The sequence below is a fragment of the Lycorma delicatula genome, chromosome 1 (assembly GCF_047948215.1).
Source record: "Lycorma delicatula isolate Av1 chromosome 1, ASM4794821v1, whole genome shotgun sequence".
NCBI lineage: Eukaryota > Metazoa > Arthropoda > Insecta > Hemiptera > Fulgoridae > Lycorma > Lycorma delicatula.
Genome location: NC_134455.1, coordinates 30,206,398 through 30,234,288, shown reverse-complemented (window position 1 = coordinate 30,234,288; position 27,891 = coordinate 30,206,398). Strand labels below are relative to the sequence as shown.

The 27,891-nt window shown below is 30.4% G+C and overlaps 1 protein-coding gene across 7 annotated transcripts in view; it reads right to left on the bottom strand.

Moving 5' to 3' along the window:
* Positions 1-9,675: 9,675 nt before the first annotated feature.
* Positions 9,676-27,891, bottom strand: part of chico (insulin receptor substrate 1 chico) — a 150,523-nt gene continuing 132,307 nt past the window's right edge. For all 7 annotated transcript variants that reach the window (XM_075382297.1, XM_075382279.1, XM_075382288.1 and 4 more), the window contains 2 exons: positions 25,187-27,538; positions 9,676-18,591 (listed from right to left, as the gene is read on the bottom strand). In XM_075382297.1, coding sequence (XP_075238412.1) covers positions 18,354-18,591; positions 25,187-27,538 — 2,590 coding nt within the window. In that variant the 3' untranslated portion in view covers positions 9,676-18,353. The remainder of the gene's footprint in view (positions 18,592-25,186; positions 27,539-27,891) is intronic.

Here is a 27,891-nt window from a genome sequence, read left to right as displayed (position 1 = left end):
AAGGTACTAGTGTGCTCTAATAAAAGAATGGAAGTTTGACTATTTAAATATGCAGTAGAAGTTAGGCTTTATACATTTTTTAAATACACTGTTCATTAATTTATCTAATCAGTATTTTCCAATATTATTACATTATTTAATCAGCAGGTACTGTACAAGTTTTCATAGTTATTTTTTTTTATGATAATTAATTAATGTAATTTTCAACTTTTTATTATAGTTCTCCTATTGGATAGAAAGTTCTTTAAATTCAATCTTTTTTTATTATACTGACAGATTTATATTTATTATTTCCGATGGACTTTATCTTTTATGCAAATTAAACAAAATCCCATTAAACTCTTCTACATTTGATAATGATTACATGTGAATAAAACTTTAAAATTCATGAATACAAGGTGTGTTCAAAAATTGAGAATTTTTGTTTTGGGAAGAATTTTATTTATTCGTCTACATTAATGTTATCACCTTCAAAATAGTTCTCATTACATATTATAGACTTATGGCAGTGCTTTTTCCAATCCGCAACACTTCTGGAACTCAATTTTGGAATAGTGTTTAGCTCTTTCAGCTATTCGCTTTCAATCTCATCTATGCTTGTAAAATGATGGCCCTTTAAGGTTCTCTTTATTTTTGGGAATAGAAAAAAGTCACGCGGGGCCATGTCTGGCGAATATGGTGGCTGGGGTATCATTACAGAGTTGTTTTTGGCTAAAAATTGACGAACAAGCAATGAAGTGCGAGCAGGCACATTATTGTAGTGCAAAAGCCATGAATTTTAGTAGTGCAAAACACCACAAATCCGGGTGTTTTTTCAGGTTGCTTCACACAAACGACATTGAACTTATAGGTAAAACTCCTTATTCATCGTTTGTGGCAACAACTCATGATGCACTATGCTGTTAAAATCTAAGAACACAGTGAGCATAACCTTCACACTTGACCATACTTGTTGAGCTTTTTTTCAGTCTTGCTGATCCAGAATGCCTCCACTGGGATGATTGAACCTTAGTTTCAACATCTTATTCATAAACCCATGTTTCATCACTGTTTCAGTAGTTCTGCATCGTTTTTGACTTCATTTAGTGACTCCTGAGCAACTTCCATTCACTGCTGTTTTTGTTTGAAATTCAACAATCTTGGAAAAAATTATGCTGTCACACGTTTCATACCCAAAACATCCAAAAGATTTCATGGCATGAGCCAATTTATATCCCAACATCATCAGCAACTTCTCTGATTGTGATTCAGCGATCATTCATAATCATTTCTTTCACCTTTTCCATATTTTCATCGGTTGTTGATGTGCTGGGGCGTTCAGGGCACTCGTTATCTTCACGACCTTCTTGGAAACACTTATACCACTCGTAAACCCTTGCTTTACTTATAGAAGACTCACCAAAAGCTATATTTAACATTTTTAAAACATTGCTACACTTTATTAAAATTCTTACAGCAAAAATTAAAACAAATTCTCCGATCCATTATTAATACAAATAAAAAATCACCGATCATACCAAAAGATGTGTTATCCTTTTGACAGCTGACAATAGACTAAATATCCAGTTTGGCTAAAAATGTACAGTTACTTTTCAGACCTGTTTACCAATACAACAATGAAAACATCCTAAGAATCAAGCTAATACAACCCATGAAATTTCAATATTCTCATTACTTTTTGAACACACCTCATATACTGTTATTTTCTGTCCAAGAATTACTACTCCATTATTTTATCTATACATGAGAGATGTCTTTTTTGTGTGCATATCTATTGTTTGGTGAATCATTAGTTCTAACTTCTATTAATTCATTTCCTTGAAAATGAAAATTTGGGAATACAAATGGTACTTTGCAGTTACAATGGTCTTTAAAACAGATATTCTGCTTGTATAATGGATTTGCAGCAATGAACACCAGATTCTTTAAATAATAATGTTATTTTCATTGTAACAAACATATTTACCATACCAGTTAGCGAGTGGTTTTCAAAGAACTGTTGCTCGTGAAAATGAATGAATGTCTGAATTTGATCAAACCAACCATGTTAAAACTGGAATAGTTAGAATAAATTTAACCTGTTCAAATTTTGTTGAACATCAGATCCTTATAAAATTCTAGATGTTGAAAATATATTTTCCAAATGAAAAAAGAATACTAAATCAGGATAACCAAGAAAATGAATATGTTTGTTGCGAGAAGGAAGAATGATTTTCTCATATAAGTGTATAACATCAATAATGATTCAAGTACTTACATTGAGCACATGAGGTTCAACACTTCAAGTGAACTATAGATAAAATTCTTTTGATCCCCAACCAGAATGCAAAAAAAACATGAACATGGTTATGAACATCAATCTGATGGCAAAACAAATAGTATTGTAAAACTCTATAATCAAACTGGTAAACCTATATTCGCTCCTGAAGTCAAATTTCTGCAGATAAATAAATATCCTTTAACTCTACACTTCATAATGGGTCTGAGTATATCCATAACAATTTTATCACATTTACCCACAACAAAAATAAGTTATTGTTTATTGTAGTCTCATGTTGAGATACAAATCATTCTACCATTCGATACATTAATTTATATTACTAATTAAACATTTATTTTTTGGTCAACAAATTTGTAGTTTTTGGTTTGTACTCCTGAGGCAAATGTGCCCTAAGTTACCATTGTTTTTTATTTAATAAGTTTTGATTATAATCCATTTATATTATGTTTAAAAGTTTTTTATGTATATTTACCTAATGTACCACATAAAAAGAACCACTCAATAGATAAAAACAGCGAAATTTCAAAATTTATTTTTTCTTTGATCCTCTTTTTGTTTTTAAAATAATAGACTTATTTATTTTTTATTTCTTTGAATTTAATTCTTATTCTTGTTTTTATCTTTAGTTTTTATCTTAATTTATACTTTATATCTTATATTACTGGTTATTGTACAGTGCCCTCAACTACATTTTTAAATGACATATATTTCTTTTCAAGTTTTGTGCACATTTTGTTTAGTATGTTATCTTGCAATAATTTTTAATCTAAGGCCTTATGTAATTTTGAAGTTGTACCTATTATTAAAGATATAAATAAACAATGTCTATGTGATCAGGGTTATTTTTAAAGTACAGTCTTGATGATTGGTATTCTTAGTATTTAGGTTTAGCAGATGCTCTTGAAATTCCTTTTGTTAGTGAGGATGAATTTGTCTTTGGGGATGAGTTCACACTTAAGAGATAATACACCTGATAATCATTCAGTAGGGTCAAACCTCAGGGGGTGGGGGTAGAAGTTACCTGTTTCTTCTACTGTTCCAAATTATAGAAACACACAAAATTCCAGCACGTAGATGATATAATGTTAATTGGTGGTCACAGATTTTTCAATCACACAGTATGAAAAATATTATTAATCCTCGAGATTATAAGGATACAATTTATGCCAATTTAACATACAGGTTATAGTACAAAAAATAAAAGGTTATAGTAATAAATTTATGACAGGTTTTTTAAAATAAGCCCTATTTTAAGTAATGTGAAATGCAAAGCATGATGTAATTCTACTTGAAAGATCACTACAGTGATGAGCAGATGAGTTAAACTAAAGTCAGGTACTACTTAAACATATCAGCAATATATTTCAAATATGCAGAATTACAATTTTAGAGTAGTATAAGTGGGTTTCCAATAAATTATAATTGTACTAGTATTGGAAAACAAGACTGATAGTTAATTAAATGGAACCTGAATAAGGCATGAGCTTAAATATTTTATTAGATATTCCCAATGACAGGCATCATTAAATTTATTCTGCGAACAAGATTTTACATCATTGCTAATAATGGTATACCTTGAAAGGAGGAAAATTCACAGCATTGGAATTTACAAAACAGATTTCATGGCTCAAACTAATCTGAAAAAGATATGAATAATCTCGTAAACATTCCTAAGAATTCTATCTCTTTAGGTAATGTAGAGATAACCACTATTGGACAGAAAGACAACAAAGTGATTACATTAGTAGCTAGCTACCTTCCCTTTATTAAAGGAATCTAAAACAAAACTAACATGATACAATAGAAAAAAAAACCATGCAAGAGTTGATTCCAACAGTCTTAATAGTTGCATACATAACCAACAAATAGGTGCTATGGAATAATTAGATAGTCTCATAGCAAAATACAGAAACACAATGAGGAGTAAGTAATATTTATATAACTCTCATTATTATTAGGTTTATCAACAGTTAATTTATGGATTTATATAAAAGAAGATATACTGAAACTGGAATTGTAGGTGTAAGTATTGGATAGAACTGAAAAAAAGTAAAGGTCCACCACCTAAAAAGTAAAGTTCCAATACCACCACTCAAATGTTATTATTCAACTCTATCAGTTGTTATTTAGATACTCATGTTAGATATAAGCTGCCTGGATACAGTGATAAAACAGGCTCTACACCATAATTATTACATATTGCCGCAATAAAAAAATTGTTTTTATAAAAATCATAATTAAAGAAAAAACTTAGAATTTAACAGTAAAACATGAATAAAAACGTTTAAAATAATAAATAAAATAAATAATAATAATAAAACATAGAATAATGCTATTGAATCACAGAATTAAAATAGACTTAAACCAAAATATCATAAAAAGTAAATATTAAAAAATTACCACAAAAAAAATATTTTTCTTATTTATATCCTGAGAGTTAAAACATAAATATATATAATATGGATTTTCTTAAATGAATTGATTAACACTAATCACAAGCACTGCATGTTTTGCTGTAAAAGGTTACACCACTCACAAGCGTTTTTCATCCAGAAAAAAAAACAAAAATCAGTCACTAACAATATTTCTTATAAGCAGTCCCTTCCAATCATGAATATATCTCTTCCTATCAATTTACACAATTTTTTATGTTATACTGATATTTAAATTAAATCCCAATTAAATTACTCTCACAATTTAAAAAAATATATAAATTTAAGTAACTATGAATAAAATGCATGTGTGAAGACAGAAACAACTGTTTTTAAATTAAATAATGACATATGATGGGATGGTATATAAATTATTAATGGGATGGTATATAACTATTCTCAAAGAAGCAATAGTTTAAGCATGATTATCAGAACAACTGATTGAAGGTGAAGCAGTTGCAGTCATTTTCCTCTCTAAATAAGAAAATTATCTCAAGTATTAATATAAACTGAAAATGTGTTCACAGCAAATAAAAAACCTTACTTCAAATAACATCATATCAATTATGATACAAATGCTGCTACTGTCTTTTTTTTTCTGAAATGAAAAATTCTTTATCTGGATATCCTATATCAGATTTCAGTTAATGTGATGAGTAGTTAGCAATTTAAAATCTTAAAGTTGTAAAAAATAAATTTTAAACTTCTTGAAATATCTATGATAACTGATAGTTGCAAGTTTGTAGGACATAAATATATTTAATATAAAATACCAGTTAATTTTAAGTAACATCATTATACTTATGCAAATCCCTGTGCTAGGAAAGAAGCAAGTAACAAAAGCTCCTTCATATGTCATTTAATAATGGGCTTCATTCTAAAGATGTAATCACTGTTTATGTTGTGAAAGGGCATATATCAAAACAATAATTTCACTGTTGTAACATTTATTCATCAAAAGATTGATTAACGTAGAAAGATTATACTCCAGGAAATGACTGGCTGCGATTGTAACTGGAAGAGAAAGAATAAGGATTAAGAAATTAAGACTGCACAAAAATCCAAATATTGAGGATAGAAACAGCTACTAACTTCACACAAATCAATAAAAGTAGTAAAGTCAATTACATGGAAGGTTTCTGAGGGCTTGTTAGATACAAAAAAATAAAATTTTCATGTTTTTAATGCAAGTACAGTTTTGAGATAAGAACACTATTCTTAACAATTTTATTTTTATCTGAAAGCCTGTATTTAATCTACTTTTCTACATAACTGCCACCAATATTAAGGCACTTGTATTGTGCAACCAGCTTTTGAACATTGTCATCATAGAAGTCTGCTGTCTGACTTAATAAACACTGCAACACGGTCGCTTTAACACAATCATCGTCGATAATTTAAGCGTTTGGTCACAATTTCATAGATAACACTTCTTGAAATTTGATGAAACTCTTCAGATAGCAAAGAAATCGTAAAGCGTATGTTCTCTCTTACTTTTTCCTCACTTCCTGTACCAAATCTTCAGTAATGACAGAAGGTCGTCCATTCCATTTCTCATTATGAACATTCTGGTGGCCATCTTTAAAAGCTCTAACCCATTTTCGTACCATTCCATTACACATGTTTTCTACCTTCAACACTTCACCAATTTGATGATGAATTTCAGCCGCTTTCACGCCTTTAGCACTAAGAAAATAAATTTCAAAAGTATTTCACAGTTGACGGGATTCTCGATCAGAGGAGGCATTTTAAATACTCACAAACAAATGTAAACAATCAAGTATTTCCGTAATGGCATCTGAATTGCCAACAGATGCAGGTATACAGTGTGCATGTGTGGAATGCCGACCGCAGCATAGCAGTGGTGGAATTTCAAAACAGTACTTACTTTAAAAACATGTCTCGTACATTTATGATAATGATCTTGGTCTTGAGGTTTGGTTGAAGACATATGTCTTTATATCAGTCCCTACTAGAAAGTTTTTCTTTATTTTTATTTAAAACTGTTAAAAGTGATTTCAATTTAGCATAATTTTCAGTTGGCATTACTGAAAATATTTTGAAGATAAAAGTTTAAACTGATAACACGCAATCAAATTCAACATGGGTTTAATAGGTAGGGATCAACTGATGACTGTTGTTGAGATATCCATATATTAATGCTATTTGCTTGAATAGGTTAGATAAAGGATGACTTGTCTATCATACAGAAAGATTTATTGATGCTTGAACTTGATCATCATTCTAAATAATATTCAAACCAATACAAATAGACTTATGGTAAAATTTAGGAAACAAAGGAATAAAAAAACTGTGGAGATTAAGGAAAACAATAAATCAAATTCGGTATTTAGTTTGCAATAATACATACTCGATTTTACTCTACATGCTTATAAAAATATTATTAAAATCAATAATATTCCATATCAACTAAGGAAGATTTATTCAATTATGAATAAGTTGACAAAACAATCAGCTTTTGAATTTAATGTAAAAAGAATTTAACTATTTAATTTACAGAGAAAAAGTAAGAAAATCTACACCCCTCAAAATTTATTAAGAATTTAGTTAGACAATTTTCTATGAAAAACAACTCAAAATAGAGATAGATTAATGTCTCTTCAGTATGTTTTTTTCTATTTTCCTGTGTATGTTGCAATCTGTTCAACTAGTGAACAATGACCCAAGCCTAATGAGATGAGGATGACATGTAAATGAGGTTAGTCTTGTACTCAGCAGACCATCCCCAAGATGTGTAGTTAATTGAACCCCAATCATTACAGTAAACTGGTGTCTGCTATCTTGTATTCACATCCATATGAAAGCAACTTACCTTTACTAGAATTTGAACCTTAGAAACTTTGACTTTGAATATCAGCTGTTAAACAACTGATTTGTGACAAGTTAACCATTGAACCAGCCTGGTGGGCAGCCCAGCCTACTCTCAAGTATGATTTGGAAGTTAAAATTTATAAATGAATAACTGTCACCTTTTAAATGTGATATCTACAAAAGCTGAACAAGAGAAGAAGAAAGCTGAAACACATTTGGATGATGAATGGAAAAACACAAGTTAAAAGTACTTGAAAATGGCAACCCTTCAGAATTTGACCATCTTATCACCTTGATGTTGATTTGTTAATGTTGGATATTCTGGCTGCTGAGTATGCGAGGAACAAACCTGGTATGGAGTCTTCTGTTACATCCTTTTTGCCTAACACACTAAAAAGAGGAAAGTAAGGGCTTTAAATAGAGTGAATCATGATACCGAAATCTTTATAAACTATCAATTCCATAAATAAATAGTACTTCAACATTTCAGGTCAACGGCTGGCTAGCAGGTAAGCAGAACTTAACAAGTTTTGTTAACTAAAAGCAAATGAATAACTAAATTTGGTTCTTATGATGATAATGCTACAAGTGAAAAAGAAAAATTATCAGCATTAAAAGAATCAAAGAATTTTTCTTAAGTACACCATCTTGATGTTCAAAAACTGGATTCATGCTTATTTTAACTTGTTACATTTTATTATAACCAAGAATCCAGGAAGATCAAAAGCGATGATCTAAAACTGAAAAATTATAATGAAACTTGTTAAAATCTTTTTATGAGTTTTTAGAAGCAGTTCTTAGATAATTGGGATTATATAGCCCTGAAATATTTTATTTGATTTTAGACATAAAAGCATGTAGTAAGATTAAATTTGATAAAAAAGATCCTCCAAACAGAAAAATTTGGTGAACCAAGGAGGTGGCATTATTTAGGAAAGTACACCCATGTAATATTCGATTCAAATTAATATTGTTATCAAGATGTAATAAAAAAACTATTGAACCAAAAAAAACCCAAATGTCTTTGAACTACAGGATGAATGTGTAATGTAACAGAATAAAAATATCTGAAACAATATAGATTTTTTAACATCTCTCCTTGATCTATCTACAAGAATGGTACATTCTGCAGAAAAAAAGCTGGCAAGAAATAGTGACCAGAACATCCTGGCAGGCAGTAATTTGTTAGCCTCATTAGATTCATATTGTAAGAAGCAAACTAAAAAGTGGGAGATCCTCTTCCACAGAAAGTTTTAGGCCCTAAATATGAAAAAAAGAAATTATGCCATATAATATAACAATGTTCTTACATACACAGCCACAAAAGAAAAATCTATTTATTTATAAAGAGTGTGTTAGATTTCTGTGTTGCAAGTAACACATGAAGCCGGCCTCGGTGACGTTGAGTGGTAGCATCTTGGCCTTTCATCTGGAGGTCCCGGGTTTGAATCCCAGCCAGGTATGACATTTTTACACACATACTACAAATCATTCATCTCATCCTCTGAAGCAATACCTAATCATGGACCCAGAGGTTAAACAAAAAAAAAGTATCACATGAAAAAACTATTTGTAGTAAAATTGTTAATTGAAGTAATTTTGTTAATTTGAAGTAAAATTGCACATACTTTTCATAAAAAAATTGCAACATCAGAGATTTCTAACATTTCATAAGAATTCAGTTAATACTATTAATGTACGGCAGAAATAAATTAAAAAATTTAAAGAAGAGGTAGATAATCCCTAAAATTAAATTTTTTATAATTTAAAACAAAAACAAAATTTGTTCTCAGACTGTACATACCTCGAGATTAAATACTAATGAAAAGGTTAATATTTAACCAAAACACATGAGTAAAGAACATTATGAAATATAATTTACAAGTACTATTTCACTAAGTGAACAATTTTTTGAGTGGCTGAAAAAGACAATCTTTACCCAAATACTGACTTTCAACAATTGTAGTACAGCTAATAAAATGCAACTTTTTATATATATATTTAGTGCAATTAAATCATACTGATAATATTTTTAAGTGTTGCAAACAAAAATATTCAACACATAATACTGTATTATAGACTGTAGTATATATTAATGGAGAAAAATTTATATAAAAGTGGTTCAATTCAAAATAATTACTCTTTAATGAATCTGTCTAAAACACTTAGCAATCTCTTTCAAATATCAGAGAAGTAAATCTTAAACTATTAAAAAAAAACTGAAACTGAACATTAACATTTGCACAGATGTTGTGATTGAGATATAATGTGTTATTGAATAATGATAACATTTTTAATTCATTTTTTTTCTTAAAAATCATTACTAAATACTCATGAGGAGGGGAACCTAAAAATAACTTGAATGTGTACCTGGGATTCAATCCAGATGAAGTTATGAATTCCGCTGCTAGGTGTAGAAAGCTTGATGATTCCATTGGATATAAAAAACGCGTTTGGTTCTGTTCTGTGGCCCGTGATTGTAGAGGCGCTGAAAAGGATGCGCATTAGCACGTTTAATTAATCAAATTAACTGCTACCTTAATGATAGATGGACAGAAATCAGGTCAATAGAGGGAACAGTAATTTTTCAGATATTTGGAGGTGTTCCGCAGGGGTCAGTGTTGGGACCCCTGCTTTGGAACATTTTCTACGATAAAATATATAGACTGAATTATCCAAGGCGTAACAATTGTAGGATACGCAGATGATGTAGCAGTTCTCGTGGAGGACCGTGAATTAGATATTGAGACGAAAGCCAATCAGTCTCTTAGAGGAATAAGTTAGAGGTGTCCCCTGCTAAGTGTAGGTGTATCCTCTTTACGGGAAAAAGAAGAGTTCGCGGTATCAATATTGCGATCCGTAGGGAGGATATCACCGAAGTGAAGTGCACCAAATACTTGGGAGTGATGCTCAACAAGTGTTTAAAATTTAGCACTCATATTGACATGATATGCAAGCGTGTAGGGCCCACTATCAGAGCAATAAGGGGACTGTTCTCGAATCATAATATCCCACCCAAGAGCTTCAGTTAGGAGATTGATTACCTCCGTTATGATATCATCGGCGCTGTATGCAGCCCCGGTATGGTCGGAAGCAATAAACATCCAGAGAAACAGACAGAAACTACGAAGTGTGCACCGTATTGTGCTACTGGGGGTGGTGGCGGGATACCGCACTCTTATCATACAATGTGCTATGTGTCCTGGCGTCTGTACCGCCAATTGAGCTTCAAATTAAGGGTCGAAAATTCAGAGCAGCAGGACTTACTAAAACTGAAGCTGAAGAAGTGATGGGGAACAACTGGAAGGTGGATTGGTCTGGCTCATCGGTTGATGCGTGGACAAGGCGCCTGATTCCGGAATTGGACGCCTGGTTAGAAAAAACATGGTAATATGGACTATTATACAACGCAGCTTATGACCGGGCACGGCTCTTTCGGCTTCTATTTAGACAGATTTGGTATAAGAACATCGCCCACATGCACTTACTGCCATGAAGTCGTTGATGCAGAACATACAATGTTTGTATGTCAAAAATGGGCTCAATATAGGAATGAAATGATTGTTAATAATATAATTTGGTTGAATGGCTGCTGATGAATGAAACAATTGGGAATGGTTTGCAAATATTGCAAGAACCATACTAAGAATCAAAGAGGAAGAGTCTAGACGCCAGGGTTTGTAGGTGTGTAAGAGTAGAGAAGAGAGGACAGCCCTGCCTCGGAGGGCCCATATGCTTAGGTATGCGGGTTTCTGTGATGGGGTGGGGACTCCTGGGGAATGTGTGTATGGGACTATGTTAAGACCGAGACCTGGCTGGTAGTGTTGGTTTCTGGGGCGTTACGGCGCTGCTGGTTAGGGGCAAGGCATAAAGACCAAGACCCGGTTCCTGGTGGGGGACGGGACAGCATAGCCAGACCTCATCTTCTTCTGCTGGGGATTAGAGGCAGGCATTAAAAGATCCTGAACCAGGGGGGTTGACCTACCGTGCCGGGTGTAAAACCGGTAGGTGGGGACGCCCCCTTATAGTCTAATGGACACGTTCCTGGGGCGAGTATACTTAAGTGGATGTCCGGCCCAGGAATGTAGGGGAAAAAAAGGTGTAGAAAGCTTACAGAATTGTGTGGGGGGTCTACCGGTGGCACATACTACGAATTTTATGACTAAACACCTTTTTAAGTATAAATGTTTAAATACATAAGTATTTCTCAATCTCACAGAGAAACATGTCCACCAAGATCTTATAAAACACAAGTTGCATAAATTTGTACAGACAAATAGTAAATTTGGAAAATAAGAATAATAAACTTAAATTAAAAGTGTGCATTCAAAAAAAGAAAATCTTTCTAATAAATACACCATTTATCAAATATTTAACACTTGGAAAAGTTGAGTGAATGATCTGATCCAAAGAATAGCTTGGGATGTCTTATTCAATTCAATAATAAACTTCAGGGTATACTATTGCTGGGTTCGTTAAAATTGCTCTTTAGATCATTGTCAACAATTAAATCTTTCTTTTACTATACTCTGATGGACAATTACAGAAACAAGGATCAAAATATTACATTAGCATTTCTTGTCTCTATGTTTTATGCTGTATTATTACCACTTTGTGAATCTGTTTTCTTTTTTTATATGTTAATGTTTTATTAGCAAATTAATTATTACAGGTTCTATTTTTTAAAATGAGTGAAATTTTACTCTGCGCAAGAAATGCTTTTGTGCCTAAACTTTTGACATATTAACAACTACTTTTTTTCACTGGTAATATTATACGAGGGCGGTCCAAAAAGTAACTTACATTTGTGCCTAGCATGGAGATGGGTGGGGATAGAGCCGCCATCCTGGTGTCAAATGTTTCTACACTCAGTATGTATCAAGCTGTTAGAGCGTGTGGACTGTGATTTTTCTATTTTGTTCATTGTGAATTATTGAAATGTGCACTTCAATAGAAAATACTATGAGTTGTGAGGTGCGTTCAGTGATTAGGTTTTTATTGGCAAAAAACCTAAAACCAATTGAAATTCATCAGTAACTTTGTGAGGTGTATGGAGATGGAATAATGAGTGATGGTGGAGTGAGGCACTGACACATTCAGTTTAAAAATGGTCACATCAATGTTCATGATGTTCAAGACTGCAGAGGTTGGCCTAGCCTTGTGACTGATGATGAAAATCGCCGCATTACAATTACAAAACTCTTGCTACATTTCCCCCAAATTTCACAAAGTTTACAGCATAAAATTGCATCGGGGAAGCTTGGTTTTACAAGTTTTGTGCAAGATGGGTGCCAAAATATAAAGCGGGAGATTCCCACACAGAAGGAATTGAAAAGCTTATGCATCGTTATAAGTGCCTCAATTTAAGACTATGTAGAAAAATAGTTTAAGATTGTTCCTTTCAAATGTATATAATAAAATTTCTTTTTTTTATTTGGCTAGTTTTTATTTCAAAACTTAAGTTACTTTCTGGACAGCCTTTGTGTGTATATATTATATTTTTATTTTTCAGAGTTTTTGTGTTTTACTGTTTATTATCTTTTCTCTAAAAATGACTGATTTTCATGACCCCAAAATAGATTTTGTCAAACATTTTTTTTGGAACCTAATTTCAAGACTGCATAACTTTTTCAAAAATAAAATAATTGATTATTTATTTTACACATCTTTTAACACTATCTATCTTATGTTCTTTAAAACTGTGTGAAATCTGGGTAATTTTAGTGTCAAAATATTTTTTGTGTGAAAAGCATACTTACATACTCATAAATTCTTTCCCATATTTTTAACACATTTTCAAGACATAACTTTTTTGATAACAAAAAATTGCTTGCTCTTTAAATTCATTTAAACTGTTTTATGATGTTTCAAACCACATGAAATCTGTTTAACATGTTTACATAAATACAGTAATTTTTTTTTAAATATCTTAAAAATCCTCCAGGTTACTATAACTAGACCCAGGCTTTAAACTACTAATACAATCCAAAATATGGGATTAATTAACATAAAATTATTTGAATAAAAGTTGATTACTAATAAAAACCCAAGCAGCATATTATTAGCTAACTATAAATTGAGAGAAACAAAAAAATTATCTTAAAACAGTTAATCCAGTTGGGGGTAATTATTTACATTAAAATCTATTTTTAAATGTTCAACTGAAAAGCTGCAACTTTGAAACATGGCAATTACCATTTCTCAACAATAATCTTTTTTTTACTTTTGTTAATAAAAACAATTTGCTCAATTTTGAGCAAATTACATCAGTAATTTCCTTTATTAGTATAGAAAAGAACAAGGATTATTACAAAATTAAAAGTTTGCTTAATGTTCAGTGTACCAGGTGTTAGCCAAATCAGTAATATCAGGAAATATCAAGCGTTGGTACAGAGAATACATATATTAAAAAAAAAATTATAACGTATTTAAAAAAAAAAATAACAAGAATCCAAAAACTGAAACAATAATTTTTTTAAAACTTTTCCTTGTTCTTTAACTATTTTCTTGAGCTACTTGATATTACAAATAAATTAACATTTGTTAATCCTTAAATAATGATTTTATTAAAAACAAAGAAAAATTAAATCGTGAAATGCCTAATAAAGTAAAGTAACTTTTATATAACCCCAAAATGTTTTTAAAACAGATTCTTTATGGTCTTTATTTTCAATTAAACAATATATTCAATTCAAATCATTCTTACAATAGTGTTGATAGAGGCACACATTTATACTATATAGTACTCTTCTTAAGATATGAAAATTTTCATATAAGAAACATTTTCATTTACAGAAATGATCATTTTCATTAAAAGAAATATACACATCTATACATGAAATATATATAAATAAACATGTATATATATATATATATATATATATATATATATACACACACACACACACATACATCAGAAAATCAGTAACATAACTGAATTTGTCATATTTACAACATTCAATGAAAGTTTTTCAGTATATTTTTAATAAATAACTCGCTTATTTTCTTTCAAGTACCATGCTTCAATTTTTTTATATAAAACACAGGAATATAAAAATAAATAAATCATTTCCCACATATTATCAAAGCTAAATAAATGTTGGGTGCATAACTTAATGATTGCTCACAGTTGAGATTTTTTAGTTAAAGATATTAACAGTTTAATAACTTTCTACACTAAAACTTTCTGATGGATATTCACATAATTATAAGAAGAAGAAAGTAAATAAATAGCAGCTGGGAATAATTGGAATAGTTGCTTTTCCTACAACTGAGACTAATACAAAGAATTTTAGTATTCTAAAATGAGTAAAATTTTAGTATTCTAAATTTTAATTTTTAAAAAACATCAGACCAATTTCTGGTTAATTCATCTACATGAGTCCCTCATCTTTCGCGGTTTCAATTATTTGCAGTTGCTTTCTTTCAACTGTAAAAAAAAACATTTACATACAGTAAATGCATAACATGGTTTTACCAGTTTGCAAACAACACAATACAGTATTACTAGGATATTTTAAGTAAAATAATATTGTATTAAACATACAGTACATGTAAAATATGTATGTTATTACAGTAATTGCACAAATTTAATAACAATGTAATAAATGCCATGTTGGCGGAATATTTAATTACAAAACAGACAGAACTCAAAAAACATGAAGATGCTATAAGCGCATTTCCTGTTACAATGCACCCCTGCGTGAATATAAATGGACTTGTCCAAATGAAAGATCAGTAACATACAGTGTCTTGGTAAAGTAATGTAGAGGGTGTATCTGTTCAGTCTACAGTAAATTGTGAACAACAAGGAGCATTGTGAGTTACTGTTTTTACCTGGTGTTGCTTCTTCAGTTCTGTGCTTTTTTTTGGTTAGGATCAATTATTTTCACGATACACGTACAGTATGTAGTTATATATACAGTAAATATATATCTACTTTTTCAAGATACAAAATGTCCACATGTACCGAAAATAAAAAAAACTTTTAATTAAAAGTCATGCCTTAATGAAAGCATGTTAATTAAAAAAATTAAACTTCTCGGCTTAAAAGTGGTGGGGCAAGGTTTTTTTATAGTAAATGAGTCAACAGTTCAGTACATTAAGAAAATGGAAGAAAACATTCGGATATGCATAAAAGAAAGCACTTCCCAATAGGCAAAAGTTACATTTGCATGTTACATCAGATATACCATCGAAAAAATGTGAGGGCTTTGAATATTTGGATTGAAGATAAAATTCAAAAAAGGATTCCTGTCAGTTCGGTTTTAATTTGAGAAAAAGCACAGCATTTATACGATTATTTTGTTCAGCAAGATGGTGAAAGCAGTATCACTGAAAGAGACCTGGGTTTTGTGCCAGTAAAAGCTGGTTTGAAAATTAAAAAAAAGAAGATTTTCATTGCATAATGTTCAAATTACAGGAGAAACAGCATCAGCTGATCGTGAAGCAGTAAGCTCTTGCACAAATGTGTTTTATAAACTCATAATGCAAAAAAGTTACACTCCAGATCACGTTTTTAATGCAGATAAGACTGGCTTATTTTGGAAGAAGATATATTCTTGTACCTTTATTTTAAAAAACAAAAAGTCAGCATCAGGATTTAAAGTTAAAGTAGCAAAAGATCGTCTGACTGTCTTACTTTGTGGCAGTCTTAGTGGCTACATGTTAAAACTGTTGGTTGTTTACAAATCACTAAATCCAAGGGTGTTGAAAGGGAAAGACAAAAATTGCCTGCCTGTTTTGTGGAAAGCTAACTATTGATGTTTTTGCTGAATGGTTTGATTTTTTGTAAAAGAAGCTGGATGTTATTTGAAATCAAAGTCCTTGCCATTTAAAGTTATCCTTGTAGTTGATAATGCGCCTGGACATCTAGAAAACCTTAATCATCCCAATATGGAAGAGTTATTACTTCCACCAAATACTAAGCTTTGTTACAACCTTTAAACCAAGGAATTATAACTACTTTCAAAGCATAATATCTATGGCTGAGTAGGGTGTTACATGATTTGGAGGAAGATGTATCAGTCATTCAAAGCTGGAAAAATTACAATATTGCAGACAGATAATGAACTTAAAAGAATTAAATTGATAAAATTAAATCATCAACAATTAATGGTTGTTGGTGAAAATTATGGCCGGAAGATAGTAGGAATTAGTACTATTCCTACTATGTGTACTGATGAAACTGTGATAAATTATATCAATGGCACATAAAACTGACGGCAAAGGCTTCAAAGAAATAGAAGCCTCAGATAACTTTGATGTGTTACAAGATGATGATGACAAACTAATAGAGGAAGATCTGGAAGATACAAAGATAGGCCAAATTTAATAAGCCATGAGGATGAAGACAAAGAACAAGAAAATGAAGTTTTAAATTAAATTTAAAAGAAGTGACTGAAATTTTTCAGTTAGCAAGAGTTACCTATGAGCCTCTGAAGTTGATCCTTCTCTTGAATGTTTGATAAAATTCAGATAACTTGTTTTATAAGCATTTGCATTCAAATTGCACAGGAAAACTGACACGTGGAAAATTTTCTGGAGAAGATGAAAGAAGATTTGCATGTATGTAACATTAAGGTAATGCAGGATTGTTGGTAGTGACTTTTTAATCTTTTTTTCAGATCAAATTAAAGAAAAAAATCTTTTTGCTCTTGCTCTTTTTAATAACCAAAATCAATTTCTATAAGAGTTCAAATTCCTTTATATTTAAATTATGTTTTCGATATAATAATTTACGGTAAATATACTATGTTTCTACTACTTGTGAATATAATTCTTCATTAATTCTAATAAAAGATTAAACATTTTAAAAAAGCTTTTGCATCTTAATTTGTTTCCTCTTTTTCTTCTGTAAAACTTTATCCATAGTGAATTTAGATAAATTATCATCTTTAAGGAAGATATAATAAGCACATTTATAAGACAATAGGCATGGTTTTTCAAGTTTAGTAGTACTATTCAAGATAACAAAACTTTTAATAGAATATATATAAAAGTTATTTTTTCTATAACAACCTCTTATGTTTAGTCTACGAAAATGATAACTTTATACCTAATTATAAAAAATGACACAAGCACAAGAGGAATTATTAGACTAAGAGAAAGTAATATAGTAAGATGGTGAAGATAACATACAAGGAAAACATTCTACACAAATTATCATGAATGCAGAGGGTAATTCATTATGAACTGATTATTCACATGATAATATTCTATCTAATAAAACTGAAAAGAATTAAATATACCTATATCATTAATATATACAGATTTTACATAAGATAAAAATAGAAATAACAATATATATTAAACATTAAAACATACAACAGGTTTTCTTAAATGTAATTCTCTATTTTACAGCTCATGAATATTTACTGTACATGTGTTACATAAAATATAAAATAACATAATTCTGCAAATAAATAACAGCAAGATAAAAAACAGAACAGCAAGACAACTACTGTAATTAATAAATACATACAATATGCATATATGCACTAGATCAAGTCCCATTATGTATACATGTATATAATTATTGTTTATATATAATTTTTCTTTACAATAAATTAATCACCTGAGTAGGATGTATTGTTACAGGCCTTCTTTAAATAGTCTTGGTCTGTAAAATAAACAACACTATAATTTCATAATTTTTAATAAAGGCTATAAAAATGCGTCAACTACTGAATAGTACAATGAAAAGCCAAATTCCAAGACTAGATTAGATGACCTATTCACAGTGAAAAATATTTTTTATTCTTACTATTTACTTATTAACATAAATAATAATAATAATATATCATATATCAATGCACTGCTGAATTTGTGTTATTAGAACTACTCTTAGAAAAATCAATTTCAACATATGTCAACATCGGAGTTGGATTCTGATTAATGTTGGGGCTTGGTGTTGAAGCAGATGATGTTGAACTTTGATTTCTCAACGAACGAGTGCAATTACTACTACTGTTAATGGCACTACCACTACTCTCTTCAACAGAACTAGACCTAGCCAGGTCTAGTGATGCATAGTGTAATTCTTTGCTGTAATAAACAAAACAATATTGAATTGATTACAAATAATTAAAAAAATGAATTAATATGTAAACTATTTTAACTTTTTATAATGCTGCCACTTACTGTTTTCATACTATTTTTAATAATACTTCAACTTTGTATGCTTGTTTAACGTGAAAATTTTAAAGTATAACTTAATAAATAAACAATAAAAGACATTATAGTTCGCAAATTCCTTTAGATACAAATAGCATTAAAAAAAACAAAAAAACTCTAGTAATAAAATTTTAATCTCTGCAGTCATATAATAATATATATCCTGTTATCATTAGGAAAATAATCAAACTGTGAAAATAACTTTGAAATCTTACAAATAAAAAATACCAGATTCATCTTAGCATGTGGTTATTAGCTCTTTATGTTGTTATTCTGTATTCCTTTTTTTACATAAATGCAGTAAAAAAAATAATTACAGTGGTCTTGGTAATGGTTTTCTCATGTCATGTTTCTGATTTCTTTCTTTTTATCGTGATGCAGGCAGATTTCTTGCTTGTGTTTTTGTAAGCAACTTTTTTCTTAAATTATCTAGGTGAAATTTATGATAAAAAAAAATATATTTTTAAATAAAGTAAATTAAAAAAAAAATTTAATAAAAATTATTAAAAAGATTAAACCAAAAAATAATAACTTTTTATGTTGATTTTTTAAGTGCTAAATTTTGGGTTAGCAACACCCATTACCCATTATGGGTTTAGCATTGTTATCATTCATTTCATGCTGACTTCTTAAAAAATCAAAAAATGACTTCTTAAAAATCAAGATATAGAAACAAATTGTAAGACACACATTGCATCTTTAATGAAACTGTTTTTTTGTGTTTTTCATTTTTTTTAAATTTTATTTATTTACTTTTAAACAAATTTTATTTATTTAAGTTACAAGATACTGTGTGTTAATATTGACAAGTAAAGGCACATCTGTGCCATTTACTTGGTTTTTATCTTAAGTCCCAAGCGCATCTTCATTATTTTTTTTACAAGGACCCATACCCATGCATGTGTTTGCATACCCACACACATATAATGTTTGCTTTCTGGAAGAATATATTCTATTTAAATAATAAATTGACAGAACACAGTTGTGCATCAATTAAAATACAACTAATATATTTGTGCTTCCATTGTGGTTGGAGATTTACTGAGCTCTTATACCCAACTAGTTGAAGAATCTGTCATTACAAGACAGACTGATAAGTTCCATCTTTTATCACACATTTCTGGGGATTACAAACAACAATTCTGTTAAAGAACAGTGGAAAGCCCATCATAAAGATTTAAATTTTATAAAACTAAATCAATCGTCATTATATAAAGAAACTCTAGAGCAGTGATTCTCGATTGTTTTAGCACCATTATCCCAAAAATAAATACAAAATATAATGAATATTTTGCGGCTTCCCCAACCCCAATCCAATGAAACCTAGGTGCATTAACAGCATTGGTTATGAACATGCATGTATGAAGGGTACAAACCTAAACAATTTACAGGTTCCAACTTTACAGATTTGAATTCTACATCATGGATACTGGTGTTCTTTGGTGGTTGGGTTTCAATTAACCACACATCTCAGGAATGATCAACCTGAGACTACATTTCATTTACATTCATACATATCATCCACTAAAAAAATCTTACAACTTGTGTACACGCTCCATGTAATTTGGTCTGCTTCCATAACATTTGCTGTGACAGTCATGTTCAAATATGCATACGATACATTTAACACATCATGCTCTCAGTAGTGAAAAAGAGGTCTAAGGGATTGCAGAATGTCACTTTAGTTTTGAATGCGAATCACACATTTGGTGCCTTTATTTAAGTTTTTAAAAGTGTAGTTTCATTGAAAATAATAATAATTATTGAGATTTCAGTGTTTTAGTGTGCGGTTAAATTGTGTAACTTTTTTTTTTAATTAGATTCTTATGAAAAATGGAAAAATTTGTGAAAAAATGAACTGAGCCATCTACATCCAGTGAATCAATTGATTGGTAAAAAGACAAGATTGTACAATGACAGTTACTTAAATTATGGTTTTATTTCAATAAATGGTAAACCACAGTGCTTTGTGAAGCCATCAAAATTAATTCAACACTTGGAAACTAAATATGGATCATAAAAGCAAACCCTCAGAATTTTTAGAAAGAAAATTTCATACTTCGAGAAATCAACAAGCTTCTATTTGTAGAGCCATATATTGATAAAAGTACATTTGAAGCATCTTATTTCATAGCATTAAGAGTAGCTAAGTTGTCCAAACCACATACAGTTACAGAAAATCTCATATTGCCTGGTGCAATTGATATAATCACTGTTTTAATAGGTGTGGAAGAATCAAAAAAGTTGAAAAGATTTTGCTTTCTAATGACATAATATCAAGGCGAATCGATGACATGGTTGCTGATGTTCACAATCAGATAATTCAGCAAGTGAATTTTTTAATATTCACTATGATGAATCAACAGATGTGGCTAACATTTCTCAGTTCTTTTGTTTTGCGAGATATGAATGTGATACGGACATATTAATCAAAGAAAATATGTTTTTGTTTGCAAATCAATACAAATGTCATGCAAAGAACAGTATTCCTGATGTTTTTTATGAAGCTACTAAGTATTATAGCATAGATGGGCAAAATTTTGACCATCTATATATGTGGTGATGGTGCAAAGTTGATAACAGTAAAGAACAGTGGATATCTGAAAAAACAAAAAATTATCCTTTACCAGGGGCAAAATGGACACACTGCTTCCTTTACAGACATGCTCTTGCCACAAAATCTCAAACAAATTCTTTGCAAAGCTGTAAAACTAGTTAATTGTCAACTGTTACAGAATAGGCCATTTGCTAAACTATATAATGAAGTGGACAAAAAGAAAAACTCTCTTCTTTTCCGTACAGGAATCAGATGTTTATCGCAGGAGGGAAAAGTGTAAACTCAATTACTGGAATTGTAAGATGAATTAATATTTTTCCAGGATATACAAACACCATTCTCAATATTTTTACAAATAATGAGTATATGTTGGGGTTGACTTAATTAGTTGATGTATTTTCACATTTAAAAGAGTTGATTTAATTTTTTTAACATCTGGCACTGTTGGTATTATAACATTTATATAAAAATAAAGTATCCACTTATCAACAATTGTGAATATTGAATATCCAAGCACTTTTGGATTATTTCACCATCATTAGGTATTACTGATTAATTATTAATTTTATAGTTGTGCATATAAATTTTTATGAATGGGAATTAAAATTAAAATTATTATCTTCATAACAGTTCAATGTCAATAGTTAAAATAAGTCAACGTTAAAAGAAAAATGTCTTCAGTAAGATGTTTAAAACTATTATGCAGTATAAATTGGATCAGTTAGCCAACCTATTAATAATTATTGTATAATTTGCTTGAATAAAATATTATCAAATCTGATTTGTTAATTTATAAGTTTATTATTAGTTATATATATATTTGAAATTTCACCAATATAATAGTTTTATGAAAGTTATTAGTGTATTCCAATATTTCAAAAAAATTGTTTGGATTGTAATTACGTCCATTCTCTATAATGTGTTTAGCCAAGTTAGCTTAATCTTTATTACTTTTATTTATGCAACTGATGTGTTCTTTAAATCTAATTGAGAATGAAGGATTTGTCATACCAATATATTTCAAATCACAATTTTCACATTTAAGACTATATACTCCTTGTTAAAATCCGAAAGTTCTTGGATAGTCAATATTAACAATATTCAAGACTTGAATTTGAATTTAAAAGGATGTAATAAATTTTTTTATTAATAACAAAGTTCATTTTTTCATAGTAAGTGCCTTTAAAGCAAAAATTGTGATATGTTTCCACTCACTTCTGAATATATTGAAAAAAATTTAGATGAAGAAGACACTATTATTCACCACAATTTGGAATAGCATGAAGATGCATTTGCATGAGCTAAAAATTCAGTTTTCGGAGTATTTCCCAGAAGATAAAAAATGATTTTTCAAAGAGATGGGTACTGAATCCATTTAGGAAAACAATGTTGCAGCTGTCAAGTTACCAGTTAGGATTCATGACCAGCTCATCAAAATGTCTGCTGATTAAACAACTATAATTCACATGTGAAGATTTAGATATGTTTTGGCTTGCTCATTTAGTGAATATGGAAATTTAGTCACAGAAGCATTGAAAATATTAATCCCTTTCACCACATCTTACTCCTGTGTAAAGTTTTTTCATCTATGGTTATACTAAAAACTAAATATAGGAACCATCTTTTATCACTTGAAAACATTTGCTTTTGAGTGTTTTTAACATATCCATGTATGAAAAAATGTCAAATGAAAAACAAACACAACCATTTCATTAATTTATTTTCTTTACATGTATACTTATAAATGTACATAAAATGCTTTCATTATTGTTTACATGTATAGCTGTAGGCTAATTTTGTGACCCCCTTCATATTACTGTGATCCCTGCAGGGGTCGCAATCCCCAGGCTGAGAAACACTGCTCCAGTGTTTAAATTTTAGTTTCCTACAATATGAAAGCAATGAATATTCAGTTTTCACGATTTAACCCAACAGTTATGGCTTATAGAAAATTTAATTTTTTGAGTCATAATTACATAAACTTATATGCTAATTGCTGTTATATTCTTACTGTGAGTGCCTTATAATAAAGATTTAATACAAGAAAGTTCATAACAATTCAGTGAAATCTTTTAATATTAAAAGTTAGGGTTATATTCTTATTGTGAGTGCCTTGCAATAAAGATTTAACATAAGAAAGTTCATACATAACTCTATGAAATCCTTTAATATTTAGATTATATGACATCCTCATACTTCTCCCTTCAACTACTACATTTCTTCTACTGCAATCAAGAGAACCTTTTGTATTGTTTGCATGATTACATGTATCTGTAAATTCATCACTCAGTGACTGCACCAAACTATGTTTTGTTTCTCTTTCAGCCTCAAAATAGTGAAAATTCAGTGAATTTTATTATTCCTCATTTGATTACAACTTGTGACACCTCCAGGGATCTCATTTCAAATTTTTAATGCTGGTTTGTTCCCTCTTACAGAGTACTCAAGCCTCACTCCATTATATGTTAATACAGCAATCACCATAGTTTTATAAAATTTTAATACTGTACTTGTTTTATTCTTTAGAATTGTATGAATCATCTGATAAATGTCTTAATCAATTAAATTTACTTATCATATTGTTACCAAGAGTTTAAAATGTAATGTGCTGTTGAATCATTCTTACTAATTCTATTTAAATTTCTAATAGTTGCCTCTCAACGGCACTACTTTAGTCTTTTTTGAATAATATTTTTACCTATAATTTTGTCACTTATTTTGAAGCTTGTATATTCCTTTAATAAAGTATCATTTTCTTGCCTAACTACTACATTATTCACAAACAAAAGAATATTGAAACTCACATTAGTGTGCAACTTATATTTGAGCCCATAACTAATCAATGGAAAAGTTGAGTTACCAAAATAAACTTCCATGGTATGCAGAGAAGTAACAAAAGTATATATATAAATATATATATATATATATTATATAACAATAATTTTTTTTTATAAATATTAGAAATAGTATGATGTGTATTATCAGAAGAACATAAAAATTTCAAGTTTAATTTTTTGGATAAGAAAAGACAAATAAGAAATATAAATAACTTGTGTTTTCATAAATAATTCCTTTATGACATAGTTGCTAAAGATGAAATTATCTGTGCATTGTAAGGAACTATAGTAGGGGATCGCATTCTACTAAGAATATAGTATTTGCTAATTCTGCAACACAATTAAGAAAAAACTTATAAATTTTTAGAGATTACAAATTTCTAAGAAATTAATTTTAGATGAGTCTGAGTGAAATAAAAAAATTAATTTAGTTAAAAAAATAAATAAACAATAAAAATAAAATACAATGTTTTATACATAAGCACAAATATATTATATGTAAAATAAAAAAGAACTTAGCTATTGACCAAAACCGAAGTTCTACATGAATGTTCCTTTATTAATAAAAAGAAAAACTGTTTTAGACATTTTTGAAAAGTGGAATTTCAATTTTACCTCATGTGATTAATTTCAAAGGAAATTAAACTTTTAAAAATGAGTCCACAAAATAACTGTAGACATATATAAATCAATCAATAGTAGTTAATTCCATTTCTAACATAATTTTGTTTATTTCAAGAATTATTGGTTTTCAGCAAATCAATCAAAAATAAAACTGGCATCTGAAAAACTATTTTTTCTCTCTCTTTAGACATATCTTGAGGAGGAAACAAATCTATGATCTGAGTTTTGATCAATCAATTTGGCTTTCTACTTTCTACTTGGTTGATTTGACACTGAATACTAATCAATAAAATGAATGAATTTACTGAATAAAAGAAGATAATGTCCTTGCTACCAAGAGTTCTGTCAGCAATTTATCTGCGTTTTAAATTTTATCACGCTGCATTTCATATTACTTCATTTTTAACTTACATACATCTAACTTAATATGATTACCCGAAAAACTTACCAAACAGCAGCAGTGGTGGTGGTGATGGTAGTTGAACTAGTAGTAATAGTAGGAACAGTACCAGAAGTCGGAGCAGTATTGTTGATAGCAGATGAAAAAGATGCAGCAGCAGCGACAGTAGTTGCAGGAGAAATATTATTATTAGGAGAAACAGATGTCCTAACAACTTCATTACCATCAGTTGTAGACATTGCTACACAATTAACAATAGTAGATTCAGATGCTTCACTGATTGTAGCACTGCTGGTGTTGGTAACAGGAGGAGCAACATTAGTAGTAGTAGTAGTAGTAGTAACAGCACTATTTAGAACCGCATAGGATAATGAAGATGGAAAAAGAGAAGAATTAGCATTGACAGTAGTAATAACAGTAGAGGCAGAAGAGTTACTAACAATATCATTGGTACTACCATTATTTAACACTTCTGAATCACTATTATTATTATGCTTATCTTTGGTCACTGACACACATGGAGATGGAACAGTTCCTGCACAAATTACACTAGCTACACTGGTTATTGCATGATGACTGCTGGCAACTGTCTCCATGACACTCCTATTATTTTTACAATTGCTATTATTGTTATCATTATTATTATTATTAGGAACTGTGTTGATTTCAGGTGAGCTAACAGTTAAATTAGATAATCCCACCACAATTCTATCAACTGATCTAGACTTTGAGTTACTATTTAAAATGGGAGGGGCAGAAATTTTTCTAGATGGATCCAATGGATTTACAGGTCTCATTGGAGCATAGTCATTGTATAAAGATTCCTTCACCTCTGTTGAAAGTGGATTATAATTAACATATTCGTTCTGTTCAATATAACTTACAGATGAAGACAGAGGTTGAAGTGACGCAACAGATTGATCAGCAGGTGAATATGAGATACGCACAGTACCACTTGTGGCATCAACAGGACATTTCGCAGCAGACTCATAACATTCCTTATCTTTATTGGCCTGACCAAATGCTGTTGGTTTCATGGGTGAGCTTGGACTATTTAAACTGAAAGGAAATATAGGAGTTGAACTTCCACTGCTAGGCAGATCTTTACTTTCTCTGCGTGATGGAGTTTTTCTGGTCCGTCGTTGAAGAGACGAATATGGACTGGAAGATGGAGATGTACTGAAATTTCCAAGTGGCAAATATGATGGAACTTTAGGTGGTGTACCAGTTGAATGTTTTCTACCAACGAATGTAAAAACTGGACTTGTTGACAGTGTCTGTTCTTTTGTTGATGTTGACTGAATAGCAATTGGTTGAGAACTGTATCTATTACGTTCTTTCCTACTTCCTTTATGTTCTTTCTTTCCACCACTCATATTCATATAATCTTGTTCTCCAACCTTAAAATTATCTAATGATGACTTTCTCATAGGTTTTGAATTACCTACAGTCATTTCAACATATCCATAAGGTGCTTTTTTAGGTGAATCAATAGAATTAGTTCGTCCAGATGTTATCCTATTATTATCTTCAACTAATGAAAGTTTCCTTTTTATACTCATATTTAGATAATCATCTGTATTTGTTTTTGATTTCAGAATATTTGATGTTGACATCAACGCAGGTTTGATTGGTGGAGAAGAAGTAGTCTTTGGAAAATTTTGAGGTTTTAACTGCTCATTTACTGGGAAGAAATCAACTCTTGGAGCATATGTTTTGGCTACAACTGACTTTGCTTCAACAGGATTCATTTCCATATATGAATCATCAGATGGTGTACGTGGCCTTTCATCCCTAAGCGAATGTATCAAAATAGGTGGTGAAGAGCCAGGCAACAGTTCTCCTCTGCAGCCAGAAGTCATTTCCATATAACCTGATTCTCCCTCAGGAACATTGTACAAAGGAGCAGATGACAGACCACTCCAGGTCATGACAGGTGGTGAAGATGATGGAAAACCTGCCTTCATATCTACGTAAGACTTTGGAGGGGAGCGTCCAACAAAGTTTGATATTCGGTTATTTTTTGGAGGTGAGGGACAAAAATGTGAGTTATCCATCTCGTTATCTGAAGGTTTTGGTGAACTTCGTGGAGACATTTCCATGTAGCTACCTTCAGCTGTAGAATACGATGATGCAGCAGATGAAGCCACAGAACTTGGTGGTACTGATAACCTCTCTGAACTGGAAGGTTTTTTTGAGTGATTTCTGTTTCGTGATTTGCTGTTTCTTGTAAAATCAAGTTCCATCAAATCCTCTGATGGCTCTACAGATGAGTGACTGGAAGACAAAGGATGACGGGGTGGAGGAGTTAGATGAGCGGAGTGAACTCTTGGGCAACGAGAACCAACAGAGAATGCTCTAACCCTTTGTTGACAATCTGACTGATTTATAATATCATTTCTGCAAAAAATAAAAAATAAATAAATAAATAAAAATGTAACTAAACAACATAAAATTTGCTGATTTAAAACATGTTCAGTAAACCAATCTTATCTTGATCTATTAAGATTGAAAAGAAATTAAAGCATCTAACCAGCAAACAATTGAAGCGCGGAGATATTCATGAACTAAAGTACGATGAATTTGTAAACGTATCTTTGCAATGTAAATAATAGTGTAGGAGAAAAATGTGTCCATTAAAGAACACATCTTGTACAGCCATCTGAATGGAAACAACTAGGTCATCTCCACATACTCCTAACTAGGAGAACCAGAGATTTCTACCTTTTAGAACTTGTAAGAACCTTATTGGT